Raw genomic sequence first — 13,255 nt, forward strand, 5'->3', positions numbered from 1 at the left:
TCAGGTTTTCTTTACAGTCTCAGTTTCTTTTCTGCCCTCATTATTTTCTAACTTGCTATAGGAAAACAGCAATAAAGAAATAAAGAATATACTGTTGTTTCTTTAATCATATTTGTAACTAATTCATAAATGCCTTTCCAGCTCCATGATTAGCAAATGCACCATACAAACCATTGGTAATCACATTTAAGCATATTTTTTAAATGTTTTTTATTTTATTTTTGAAAGAGGGAGAGAGTGCATGTGTGTCTGTGCACCTGAGTGGGAGGGTGGGGGTAGAGATGGAAGACAGGATTGAAGCAGCTCCAGGCTCCGTGCTGTCAGCACATAGCCCGGTGTGCAGCTTGAACTCACCAACTACAAGATCATGACCTGAGCCAAAGTCGGATGTTTAACTGACTGAGCCACCCAGATGACCCTAGCATATTCCTAATAGCAGCCTCTATCCATTGAACCCAGCCTTCTATGTTGCTTCTGCCCTCCACCCCCGCCCACCGCCCCTGACCCCCTTAGCTGCAGGGAGGGCCTAGGAGAGAGGCAGCAGCATGATGGCCAGCCTTCTTGGGAATCCAACCCTCCCCTCTGTGGCTGTGGGGTTTGACAACATGGACAGAAGACACCTATGCCAAAGTCTGCTGCACTCACCTGCAGCTGGAGGCTCAGGGCCCTGTGCTTCACAGCTGATGCATGGAGGGCATGGCCCACACGGACCCATCCCAGCTGCTGCCTCCAGTGGCTCCACCACACCCTGTCAAAGAACAAACCAAAGATGGAACCAGTCAAAAAAAAGCCACCCAGAAAAGAGAAGGTCAATGAGGGCTGGGCCTTGGACCCTCGTCTCAAGTCTCTATTCCCTCACTGTGCCATCTCGACTGACATCTTTGGAGCCACTGCTGGAAAAAAAAAAAAAAAAAAAAAAAAACAAACGAGAAGCAGTCCTAGAACAGCTAAATTAGGGCTGGAAACTGATGGTTCCTAAGGTCAGCTCCAGTCTTAGAAACTCCAGACATGCTCTATTTGGAACCACACACGTTTAAAAATATGAATTATTGCCAACATAAAAAAAAAAAATCAGGAGATTTCACAAAACAAATTACAAAAAACATGGCTTTTAGATCTCCAGTCTTGGCGTCCTTTCTGCTTATTTTCTAATTAGCTGTAGGAAAACAGTAATGAGGAAATGAGAGTTTGCAACCTCTGCTTTTTACAGAGGCACTCACTTTGGTCACTCTAACCTAGCAAAATCTTTATGTCGCCCTAACCTGGGCCATGCTTAGCAGCATCACTCACTTCAAAATCTCAAGCTATCTTACATTACTACTTACCTTTATAAGCACTTAGGGGATTACAAGTTGCCTGAATTCAGTCCCAGCAGCCAGTACAGGACTAGGAACATTTTAAGCCCCGTAAATAAGTAAAATTATGTAAAAACATCCCCCATAGACTCTGATAGAAATGCACACTTATTAAGCATTCAAAAATATTTGCCAAATAAATTTTAAATAACTTAAAGAGGTTATTTAAAATAAAAAAGAATTTTTAGGTGTACTGATGTTCTGGATACCATGCTAAATACTTCGGATGTCATCATATTTATCTCCCATGACAACCCTGAAAGACACTTCAAGGTGTACCTATTTCACAAATGAGGAAAGTGAAATGTGGAGGTGAAAGGACACAACTATACATGTGGGAACATGGATTTGAGCTCAAGTCAGTCTAGCTGCAAACCTTCTGCTCTTATCTATATCAGAGGGTCCACCTCTTTTGAGCTTTTAATATGCTGCCATTCAGGACACCTAAAGGACCAACCAGAGACAACATTCAGTGGGATCAGTCCCACTATAAAAGCAGCTCATTGTTATACATGTCTGGTTTTCAAAGTCAACTAACTCATGTCCCTCCAAGGTGTGGACAATGCTGATGAAATGCTGTATAGGGCAGTTACGAAAATGGGCTTTAGCATCAAAAAGATGGGTAGCTGAGCCCTATTTTACCAATTACAACTTATATGGGCTCGGGCAAATTACTCAACCTTTCTAAGACCCTTTGTGTTATCTTTTTTTTTTTTTTTTTTAAGTTTATGTAGTTACTTTGAGAGAGAACGCAGGTGTGCACACAAGTGGAGAAAGAGAAGAGAGAGGGAGAGAGAGAATCCCAAGTAGGTTCCATGCTGTCAGTGCAGAGCCCGACGTGGAATTCAAACCCACAAACTGTGATATCATGACCTGAGCCAAAATCAAGAGTCGGACACTCAAATGACTGAGCCACCCAGGTGCCCTTGGACTCTGTGTATCTTAATATTTACAAAAACAGTACTTATTTTAGTTTATGGTGATGATGAAATGAGACTTTACATTAAAAAATTAACACACAAACAAGTGTTTACTCAGACACAGTAAGTACTCAATTACTGTTACTGCTGATTATGTGAAAACCTGATAGTGTAGTTGAACAAGTTGTCAATAAATATTTATTTAAGGATCAACTATGTTTGAAACACTGTTTTAAGGTGGTTTTTTAAACAAAATTCATTTATTTTTGAGAAAGAGAAAGCATGAGTTGAGAGGGGGCAGAGAGAGAGGGAGAAAGAGAGAACCCCAAGCAATCTCCACACCACCAGCGTGGAGCCCAATGCAGGGCCCAAACCCTTGAATTGTGAGATCATGACCTGAGCTGAAGTCAGACACTTAACTGAATGAGCCACCCAGACACCCTGCAGTGGGTTTTTAGAAAAATGTTTTTTTTTATTCTGAGAAAGACAGAGAGCAAGCAAGGGAGGGGCAGAGAGAGAGGGAAAGAGAGAATCCCAAGCAGGCACCATGCTGTTAGTGCAGAGCCCAACAGGGGGCTGGATCTCACAAACGGTGAGATCATAACCTGAGCTGAAAAAATTGAGAGTCAGATGCTTAACCACCTGAGCCACCCAGGCACCCCTAAGGTGGGTATTTACGTGCATAATACAAAACAGAGGTCAAATGATAGCTGCTGATTTGCAGAGCAATTGAACACACTCACCATAAAATACTCCGCTGCCTAAACTCCAGGGCAGTGGTCTGCATCTGAAGTTTGGTTCTCCGAAAAACCACGTAGATCATCCAGGACTTCCAGGCCTGCCGCATCTTTTGCTTTGCATCTAGATGCATCAAAAAGATTTTCAAAAAGGAGTAGGGAAAGATAACAGAGTACTTCTGGGTTATAGAGAAGCTCATGGGCTCTCTGTATTCACCCTCCTTTTGAATATCTAAATTCATCCAGCCTTCAAGTGCCCCCTGGTGGAAAAGTTGTGAAAATCTACAAAATGAATAAAGACAAAAGGACAGGTGAAGAATGGCTATACAAGTGATGACATTTACAAACCACTTAAAGGAAAATAAATATACTACACTGTTCAGAAATCTTCTGTTTTAAACGATATTCTTTCTAGATGTATATTCTGTGATATTTACAGATGAAATAATGTGAATAACACAAAAAAGCTGAGAAGTGAGACTGGTATGAGTTGGTAACTGATGAAGCTGAGTGACAGGTACATGGAGGTTCATTATTTCATCTTCCAATTTTGTAGACATTTAAAACTTCCCACAGCATAAAGTTAAAGGAGAAAAAATTATGTTCTAAAACTTGCTGCTTGAAATAATAATTGTAAAGTAGAATAAGCAAGACAAAAGAAAATGATACTATCTGTATCTGCTTGGAAAACAGAATAAAAAGGACCAGTAGTGTTCCTGGAAGAAAGAGAATTTACTAAATACGGGAAGTGTAAAGGTCCATAGGTCTCCCTTTGAAGTAATGCCATTTTCATTATGAAAGCCATCACTAATGAAGTTAATTTCTGTTCTTTTCAGAACACAAAGGAGAAAACAAAATTATGTCAACAGTGTTCAAGACTTTCTCAAAATGTGGTAAGACAAGAGCTTTATTTCTATTTCATAGCAATTAACCAATCAAGTCAAAACACAGAGAATACAACATGTAGCTTCCTTAGGCCCCTCGGGCAATGCTGCTGTGGTTTAGAGTTTGGGTTCCTGAGTAAGACACACCAGGTGTGAATACTGAGCTTATCACTGGGCTGAGTAACATCATACAAGTTCCTCATCTATAAAATGGCGCCTTCTTTAAAGGTATGTTTGCCAAGGGTAAATGAGATCATCTATGAAAAGTGTCTCCAATAAATGCAAGCTGTTATTTTCCTGAGGGTGGTATACAAGAATCTGCATTAATGGTCTCTGCCATGATTCTAGACAATTTAGAGAACCACACTTCCCAAAGGCCTAAAAGTACTTGTTACTTTTTTACTTAACAGTATGAGAGTGAAAAGATACTCCCTGAGGTCTGTGGGCATAGCCTGAGACAACTGTCATAGGTCAGAAACAACTCTTTTTATCTGAAGAATTCAAGTGACTTTTCTTTCTACCCCATAATATAGCTGTATTCATTATAACTTTAAATAATAATATGAGACAGAAGAATGCACATTCCTCAAAGATAGAATATTCACAATACAAAGCATGTTCTGAAACAAAATAAAACAAATCTGAACAAATGTAACAGAACTGAAGTCATACTAAGTTCTCTGATCATAATGGAGTAAATTAGAACATCAATAAAGATATTTTGAATATTTCTTTATATTTTTCATTTTATTTAAATCCAAGTTAGTTAACATATAGTGTAATAATGTTTGCAGGAACAGAATTTGGTGATTCATCACTTACATCACTTACATACATACATGTATTTATTTATATAATTTATTGTCAAACTGGCTTACATACAACAGCCAGTGCTCATCCCAACAAGTGCCCTCCTTAATGTCCATCACCCATTTAGCCCATCCCCCTACCCAACACCCCTCCAGCAACCCTCAGTTTATTCTCTGTATTTAAGAGTCTCTTATTGGGGGGCCTGGGTGGCTCAGTTGGTTAAGTGTCTAACTCATGATCTCACAGTTCATGGGTTCAAGCCCTGCTTTGTCAGTGTTGAGCCTGCTTGGGATTCTCTCTCTCCTCTGCCCCTCCCCCCACCCATTTTCCCTCTCTCTCTCTCTCTCTCTCTCCTCTTCCCTCCCTCCCCCCTCCCTCTCTCAAAATAAACAAGTAAACCTAAAAAAATGTTTTTTTAAAAAAGAGTCTCTTACGGTTTGCCCCCGTTTTTGTCTTATTTTCCCTTCCCTTCCCCTATGTTCATTTGTTTGTTTCTTAAATTCCACATATGAGTGAAATCATATATTTGTCTGACTTATTTCACTCAGCACAATACATTCTAGTTCCATCCACGTTGTTGCAAATGGCAAGATTTCATTCTTTTTGATCACTAATGTTCCACTGTATAAAATATACCACATCATCTTTATTCATTCATCCATCAGTGTACATTTGGGCTCTTTCCATACTCAGGCTACTATTAATAGTACTGATATAAACATTGGGGTGCATGTACCCCTTCAAATCAGCATTTTCAAATCAGTATCCTTCAGATAATACCTAGGTAGTGTAATTGCTGAATCACAGGGTAGCTCTATTTTTGATTTTTTGAGGAACCTCCATACTGTTTTCCAAAGTGGCTGCACCAGTTTGCATTCCCACCAACAGTGCCAAAGTGTTCCCCTTTCTCTGCATCCTCGCCAACATTTGTTGTTTCCAGAGTTGTTAATTTTAGCCACTCTGATAGGTATGAGGTATTTATCTCATTGTGGTTTTGATTTGTATTTCCCTGATGATGAGTGATGTTGAGTATCTTTTCATGTGTCTGTTAGCCATCTGGATGTCTTCTTTGGAAAAGTGTTCATGTCTTTTGCCCATTTCTTCCCTGGATTATTTGGTTTTTGGGGTGTTGAGTTTGAGAAGTTCTTTATAGATTGTGAATACTTACCCTTTATCCGATATTTCATTTGCAAATATCTTCTCCCATTCTGTTGGTTGCCTGTTAGTTATGTGGACTGTTTCTTTCACTGTGTAGAAGCTTTTTATCTTGATGAGGTCCCAATAGTTCATTTTTGCTTTTGTTTCCCTTGCCTCTGGAGCTATGTCTAGTAAAAAGTTGCGGTGGATGAGGTCAAAGAGGTTGTTGCCTGTGTTCTCCTCTAGGATTTTCATGGTTTCCTGTGTTTCATTTTGGTCTTTCATCCATTTTGAGTTTATTTTTATGTATGGTGTAAAAAAGTGGTCCAGGTTCATTCTTCTGCATGTCACTCCAGTTTTCCCAACACCATTTGCTAAGGAGACTTTCTTCCATTGGATATTCTTTCCTGCTTTGTCAAAGATTAGTTTCCCATACATTTGTGGGTCCATTTCTGGGTTCTCTATTCTGTTCTACTGACCTATATGTCTGTTTTTGTGCCAGTACCATACAGCTTGATGATAACAGCTTTGTAATATAGCATGAAGTCTGGAATTGTGATGCCTCCAGCTTTGGTTTTCTTTTTCATCATTATTTTGGCTATTTGGGGTCTTTTCTGGTTCCATAAAAATTTTAGGATTGTTTGTTCTAGCTCTGTGAAGAATACTGGTGTTATTTTGCTAGGGATTGCATTGAATGTGTAGAGTGTTTTGGGTAGCGTAGGTACTTTAACAATAACTGTTCTTCTAATCCATGAGCATGGAATGTTTTTCCATTTCTTTGTGTCTTCTTCAACTTCTTAAGCTTTCTATAGTTTTTAGCATATAGATCTTTTACCTCTTTGGTTAGGTTCACTCCTAGGTATTTTATGGGTTTTGGTGCAATTGTAAATAGAATCGATTCCTTGATTTCTCTTTCTGCTGCTTCATTATTGGCATATAGAAATGCAACTGATTTCTGTATGTTGATTTTATACTCTGTGACTTTGCTGAACTCGTGTATCAGTTCTAGGAGTTTTCTGGTGGAGTCTTTTGGGTTTTCCACATAGAGTATCATGTCATCTGCAAGAGTGCAAGTTTGACTTCTTCCTTGCCAATTTGGATGCCTTTTATTTCTTTGTGTTGTCTGATTGTTGAGGCTAGGACTTCCAGTACTATGTTGAACAACAGTGGTGAGAGTGGCCATCCCTGTCACGGGTCCTGACCTTAGAAAGAAAGCTCTCAATTTTTACCCATTGAGGATGATATTAGCGGTGAGTCTTTCGTATATGGTCTTTATGATGTTGAGTATGTTCCCTCTACTCCTACTTTCTTAAGGGTTTTTATCAACAAAGGAAGCTATTTTTTGTTAAGTGCTTTTTCTGCATCTATTGAGAGGATCATGTTGTTCTTATCCTTTATTAATGTGATGAATCATATTGATTGATTTGTGGACACTGAACCACCCCTGCAGCCCAGGAATAAATCCCACTTGATCGTGGTGAATAATTCTTTTAATATATTGTTGGGTTTGGTTTGCTAGCATATTGCTGAGAATTTTTGCATCCATGTCCATTAGGGAAATTGGTCTGTAATTCTCCTTTTTAGTGAGGTCTGTCTGGTTTTGGAATCAAGGTAAAGTTGACCTCATAGAATAAGTTTGGAAGTTTTATTTCCATTTCTATTTTTTGGAACAGCTTCAAAAGAATAGGTATTAACTGTTCTTTAAATGTCTGGTAGAATTCCCCTGGGAAGCCATCCAGCCCTGGACTCGTTTGTTGAGAGATTTTTGATTACTGATTCAATTTCTTTCTGGTTATGGGTCTGTTCAAATTTTCTATTTCTTCCTGTTTCAGTTTTGGTAGTTTATATGTTTCTAGGAATTTATCCATTTCTTCCAGATTCCCCAATTTGCTGGCATGTAATTGCTCATAATATTCGCTTATTATTGTTTGTATTTCTGTGGTGCTGGTTGTGATCTCTCCTCTTTCATTCGTGATTTTATTTATTTGGGTCCTTTCCTTTTTCTCTTTGATAAATCTGGCTGGCGGTTTATCAATTTTGTTAATTCTATCAAAGAACCAGCTCCTGGTTTTGTGGATCTGTTCTGTTGTTTGTTTGTTTGTTTTTTACTATATCATTGATTTCTGCTCTAATCTTTATATTTCCTGTTTTCTGCTGGTTTTGGGCTTTATTTGCTGTTCTTTTTCCAGCTCCTTTAGGTATAAGGTTAGGTTGTGTATTTGAGACATTTCTTCCTTCTTTAGGAAGGCCTGGATTGCTATGTATTTCCCTCTTATGACTGCCTTTGCTGCATCCCAAAGGTTTTGGACTGTTGTGTTTTCATTTTCATTGGCTTCCATGTACTTTTTAATTTCCTCTTTAATTTCCTGGTTAGCACGTTCATTCTTTATTTTTTTATTTTTATTTTTTTTTGTGTGTGGTTTAAGTATTTTCTTTTTTTTTCTTTTTTTTTCAATATATGAAATTTATTGTCAAATTGGTTTCCATACAACACCCAGTGCTCATCCCAAAAGGTGCCCTCCTCAATACCCATCACCCACCCTCCCCTCCCTCCCACCCCCCATCAACCCTCAGTTTGTTCTCAGTTCTTAAGAGTCTCTTATGCTTTGGCTCTCTCCCACTCTAACCTTTTTTTTTTCCTTCCCCTCCTCCATGGGTTTCTGTTAAGTTTCTCAGGATCCACATAAGAGTGAAAACATATGGTATCTGTCTTTCTCTGTATGGCTTATTTCACTTAGCATCACACTCTCCAGTTCCATCCACATTGCTACAAAGGGCCATATTTCGTTCTTTCTCATTGCCATGTAGTACTCCATTGTGTATATAAACCACAATTTCTTTATCCATTCATCAGTTGATGGACATTTAGGCTCTTTCCATAATTTGGCTATTGTTGAGAGTGCTGCTATAAACATTGGGGTACAAGTGCCCCTATGCATCAGCACTCCTGTATCCCTTGGGTAAATTCCTAGCAGTGCTATTGCTGGGTCATAGGGTAGGTCTATTTTTAATTTTCTGAGGAACCTCCACACTGTTTTCCAGAGTGGCTGCACCAATTTGCATTCCCACCAACAGTGCAAGAGGGTTCCCGTTTCTCCACATCCTCTCCAGCATCTATAGTCTCCTGATTTGTTCATTTTGGCCACTCTGACTGGCGTGAGGTGATATCTGAGTGTGGTTTTGATTTGTATTTCCCTGATGAGGAGTGATGTTGAGCATCTTTTCATGTGCCTGTTGGCCATCCGGATGTCTTCTTTAGAGAAGTGTCTATTCATGTTTTCTGCCCATTTCTTCACTGGGTTATTTGTTTTTCGGGTGTGGAGTTTGGTGAGCTCTTTATAGATTTTGGATACTAGCCCTTTGTCCGATATGTCATTTGCAAATATCTTTTCCCATTCTGTTGGTTGCCTTTTAGTTTTGTTGGTTGTTTCCTTTGCTGTGCAGAAGCTTTTTATCTTCATAAGGTCCCAGTAATTCATTTTTGCTTTTAATTCCCTTGCCTTTGGGGATGTGTCGAGTAAGAGATTGGCTACGGCTGAGGTCAGAGAGGTCTTTTCCTGCTTTCTCCTCTAGGGTTTTGATGGTTTCCTGTCTCACATTCAGGTCCTTTATCCATTTTGAGTTTATTTTTGTGAATGGTGTCAGAAAGTGGTCTAGTTTCAACCTTCTGCATGTTGCTGTCCAGTTCTCCCAGCACCATTTGTTAAAGAGACTGTCTTTTTTCCATTGGATGTTCTTTCCTGCTTTGTCAAAGATTAGTTGGCCATACGTTTGTGGGTCTAGTTCTGGGGTTTCTATTCTATTCCATTGGTCTATGTGTCTGTTTTTGTGCCAAGCACGTTCATTCTTTAATAAGATATTCTTTAACCTCCAAGTATTTGTGGTCTTTCTATATTTTTTCTTGTGGTTGATTTCAAGTTTCATAGTACTGTGGTCTGAAAATATGCATGGTATATCAATCTTTTTGTACTTCTTGAGGGCTGATTTTGTGACTCAGTATGTGATTTATTCTGGATAATGTTCCATGTGCGCTCGAGAAGAATGGGTATTTGCTGCTTTAGGATGAAATGTTCTGAATATATCTGTTAAGTCCATACAGTCCAATTTATCATTCAAAGCCACTGTTTCTGTGTTGATTTTCTGCTGAGATGATCTGTCCATTGCTGTAAGTGGTGTGTTAAAGTCTCCTACTATTGTATTTTATTAATGAGTTTATATTTATGATTAATTGATTTATATATTTGGGTGATTTCGAGTTGGGGGCATAAGTATTTACGATTGTTAGCTCTTCTTTAATTATGATATTATGTCCTTCAACTCGTTACAGTCTTTGTTTTAAAATCTAGTTTTTCTGATAGACGTACAGCTACTCCAGCTCTCTTCTGATGTCCATTAGCATGATAGATGGTTCTCCATCCCCCTACTTTCAATCTGCACGTGTCTTTAGGTATAAAATGAGTCTCCTATAGGCAGCATTTAGATGGGTCTTATTTTTTTTTTAATCCATTCTGATATCCTGTCTTGATTGGAACATTTAACTCATTTACATTTAGAGTGATTATTGAAAGATATGAATTTAGTGCCATTGTGCGGCTTGTAGAGTTGATGTTTCTGGTGATGTCCTCTGGTCCTTTCTAGTCTTTGTTGCTTTTGGTCTGTTTTGTTTTGTTTTGTTTTGGTGTTTTGTTTTGTTTGTTTCTCCACTCAGAGTCCCCCTTAAGATTTCTGGCAGGGCTGGTTTAGTGGTCACAAACTCCTTTAGATTTTGTCTGGGAAACTTTATCCCTCCTTCTATTTTAAATGACAGCCTTGCTGGATAAAGAATTCTTGGCTGCATATTTTTCCCACTGGGCACATTGAATATATCCCACCACTCCTTTCTGGCCTGCCATGTATTTGTGGGCAAACCTGCTGTGCACCTGATCTGTCTTCCCTGGTAGGCTAAGGACTTTTTTCCCCTTGCTGCTTTCATGATTCTTTCCCTGTCTGTGTATGTTGTGAATTTGAGTATGATATGCCTTGGTGATGGTCGGTTTTTGTTGAATCTAATGGCAGTTCTCTGTGCTTCATGGATTTTGATGTCTGTGTCCTTCCTCAGATCAGGAAAGTTTTTCAGCTATAATTTGCTCACATAAGCCTTCTGCCCCTTTTTCTCTCTCTTCATCTTCTGGGACTCCTATGATACACATGTTATTCCTCTTTAATAAGTCACTGAGTTCTGTAAGTCTGGTATTGTGATTGGGGCACCTGGGTGGCTCAGTCTGTCTTCAGTTCAGGTAATGATCTTGCAGTTCATGAGTTCGAGCCCCATGTTGGGCTCTGTGCTAACACCTGCTTTGCATTCTGTGTCTACTTCTCTCTGCTCTTCCCCCACTCATGCTCTCTCTCTCAAAAATAAATAAACGACAAAAAAAGTCTTGTATTGTGAGCTTTTGCCTTTCTTTCCCTCTTTTTTCCTGCTTTATTATTTTCCATAATTTTATCTTCTATATCACTGATTCACTGCTCTGCTTCATCCATCCTTACCATCATGGCATCCATCAGAGATTGCATCTCAGTTACAGCATTTTTAATTTCAGCCTGCCTAGATTTTATTTATTTTATCTCTGCAGAAAGAGATTCTCTGGTGTCTTCTATGCTTTTTTTTTTTCAACCCCAGCTAGTATTCTTATAATCATGGTTTTAAATTCTAGCTCAGATATTTTACTTATATCTGTGTTGGTTAAATTTCTGTCCATCATTTCTTCCTGTTCTTTCTTTTGGGATGAATTCCTCCATCTTGTCATTTTAGAGGAAGAAAAAAATTAATAAAAAATAAAAATTTTTAAATAAAAAACAAAGCAGAAAATCAAATAAAGGAATCTAGATCCTAGATGTGTTTTGGTCTGATTGTTGAAAGAAGCTTGATAAAAAAGAAAAAAAATAGACAAAAAAAAAGTTTAAGTAATAAATTTTTTAACTTTTTTTAATGTTTATTTATTTTTGAGACTGAGAGAGACAGAGCATGAATGGGGGAGGGGCAGAGAGAGAGGGAGGCACAGAATCGGAAGCAGGCTCCAGGCTCTGAGCCATCAGCCCAGAGCCCGACGCGGGGCTCGAACTCACGGACCGTGAGATCATGACCTGAGCTGAAGTTGGACGCTTAACTGACTGAGCCACCCAGGCGCCCCAATAAATTTTTAAATAAATTGGAGTAAAATAAACTAGAATAAAAAACCAAAAAATTAATTTGCTCTTTCTGTATCCAAGAAAGAGAAAGAAAAAAGCAAACAACATAAGCAGAAACAGAAGCAACAAAAACGAACAAGCCAACAGAATGAAATCTGGATGAAATTACATCCAGTTTCCCCTAGAATTGAAACTCTGCACATTATAGTCCCTAGATTAAGAAGGTGGAAGGGATTTGTGCTCCTATTCTGGGGGATGTGCCTGGAGGGCACAAGTGGGTGGGGCTTGGTGTGATGGCTCTGTTCTCCACTTGGTGGTGCTGCTTAGCTCACTGGGATTGATCTGTGTGTGTGCTAGAGGTGAAAATGGCTTCACCCAGCTCTCTAGTCTCTGGTGCAGGAATTTTGTGCCCTCACAAACACATGATCAAGCACTTCTCCTTTGTCTCAGGCATCTGTCTTCCCCCCTCCTTTACCCTGTCTGTGTCCAAGCTGTCTGCCAGCCAGGTGGCACCTCCCTTCAGAGTTTTATCTCATATGGGGATGTGTTTCAAAATCCCATACTTCAGAGACCCCATGGCTTGGACCCACGGTGATTCTCTGGGGGAGTGTCTCGTGGAGCAATGGCCAGGTATTGACTTGCCCCAGAAAACGTTTGCATGATTGGACGGTGGCAGAGACTCAGAGTTTATAGTAAATAACAACACACAGCCACCAGCAGGTCTTGCTGCATTCTGGTGTTTTTGTTCCAGTATCAGTAAGCTTTGCAGCTCTCTGGGGTCTGCTGGATTTTTGCCCACAGGGAAGGCTATATAGCCTCTACCAAATGCTTTCCAAGTAGGGGAACTACTTTTCTCCATGTGGCACATGGACCCCTCAGATCACATTGCCTCCTCCTGGGATTGGCCCATCTTCCTCACTGGAGCTCTGAAACTTCAAACTCTGTGCTCGACTGTTTATAGAATCCTGGAGATATTGAAACCCTCTCCTTTCTCTTCATCAATGGTTTTGGGGAACAGATTTCTTGTCCAGTCCCCCGTGAGTGTTTTCACCCCTTCTCTCTCTCCAGCTACTTTAGGGTAGAGTGCTTTTTTGTGTGTGATCTTGATACACTGCACTTTCCTCCTTTCTCTTTCTCTGTCCTCTCTCTGTCAAAATGGCTCCCAACCCTCAGCAGCCCCACGGCTTTTCTCTCCCCCAATTCACTTCTCCACACTGCATATCTGCCAAGTTCTCTGGCTCAAA

General features: G+C 39.6%; 1 protein-coding gene across 16 annotated transcripts in view; it reads right to left on the reverse strand.

The window, feature by feature from the left end:
* Positions 1 to 13,255, reverse strand: part of SFI1 (SFI1 centrin binding protein) — a 104,858-nt gene that overhangs the window by 48,858 nt on the left and 42,745 nt on the right. For all 16 annotated transcript variants that reach the window (XM_042909506.1, XM_042909501.1, XM_042909496.1 and 13 more), the window contains 2 exons: positions 3,019 to 3,136; positions 646 to 748 (listed from right to left, as the gene is read on the reverse strand). In XM_042909506.1, the coding sequence (XP_042765440.1) occupies positions 646 to 748; positions 3,019 to 3,136 (221 nt within the window). The remainder of the gene's footprint in view (positions 1 to 645; positions 749 to 3,018; positions 3,137 to 13,255) is intronic.

This window comes from Panthera leo, chromosome D3 (genome assembly GCF_018350215.1).
Source record: "Panthera leo isolate Ple1 chromosome D3, P.leo_Ple1_pat1.1, whole genome shotgun sequence".
NCBI lineage: Eukaryota > Metazoa > Chordata > Mammalia > Carnivora > Felidae > Panthera > Panthera leo.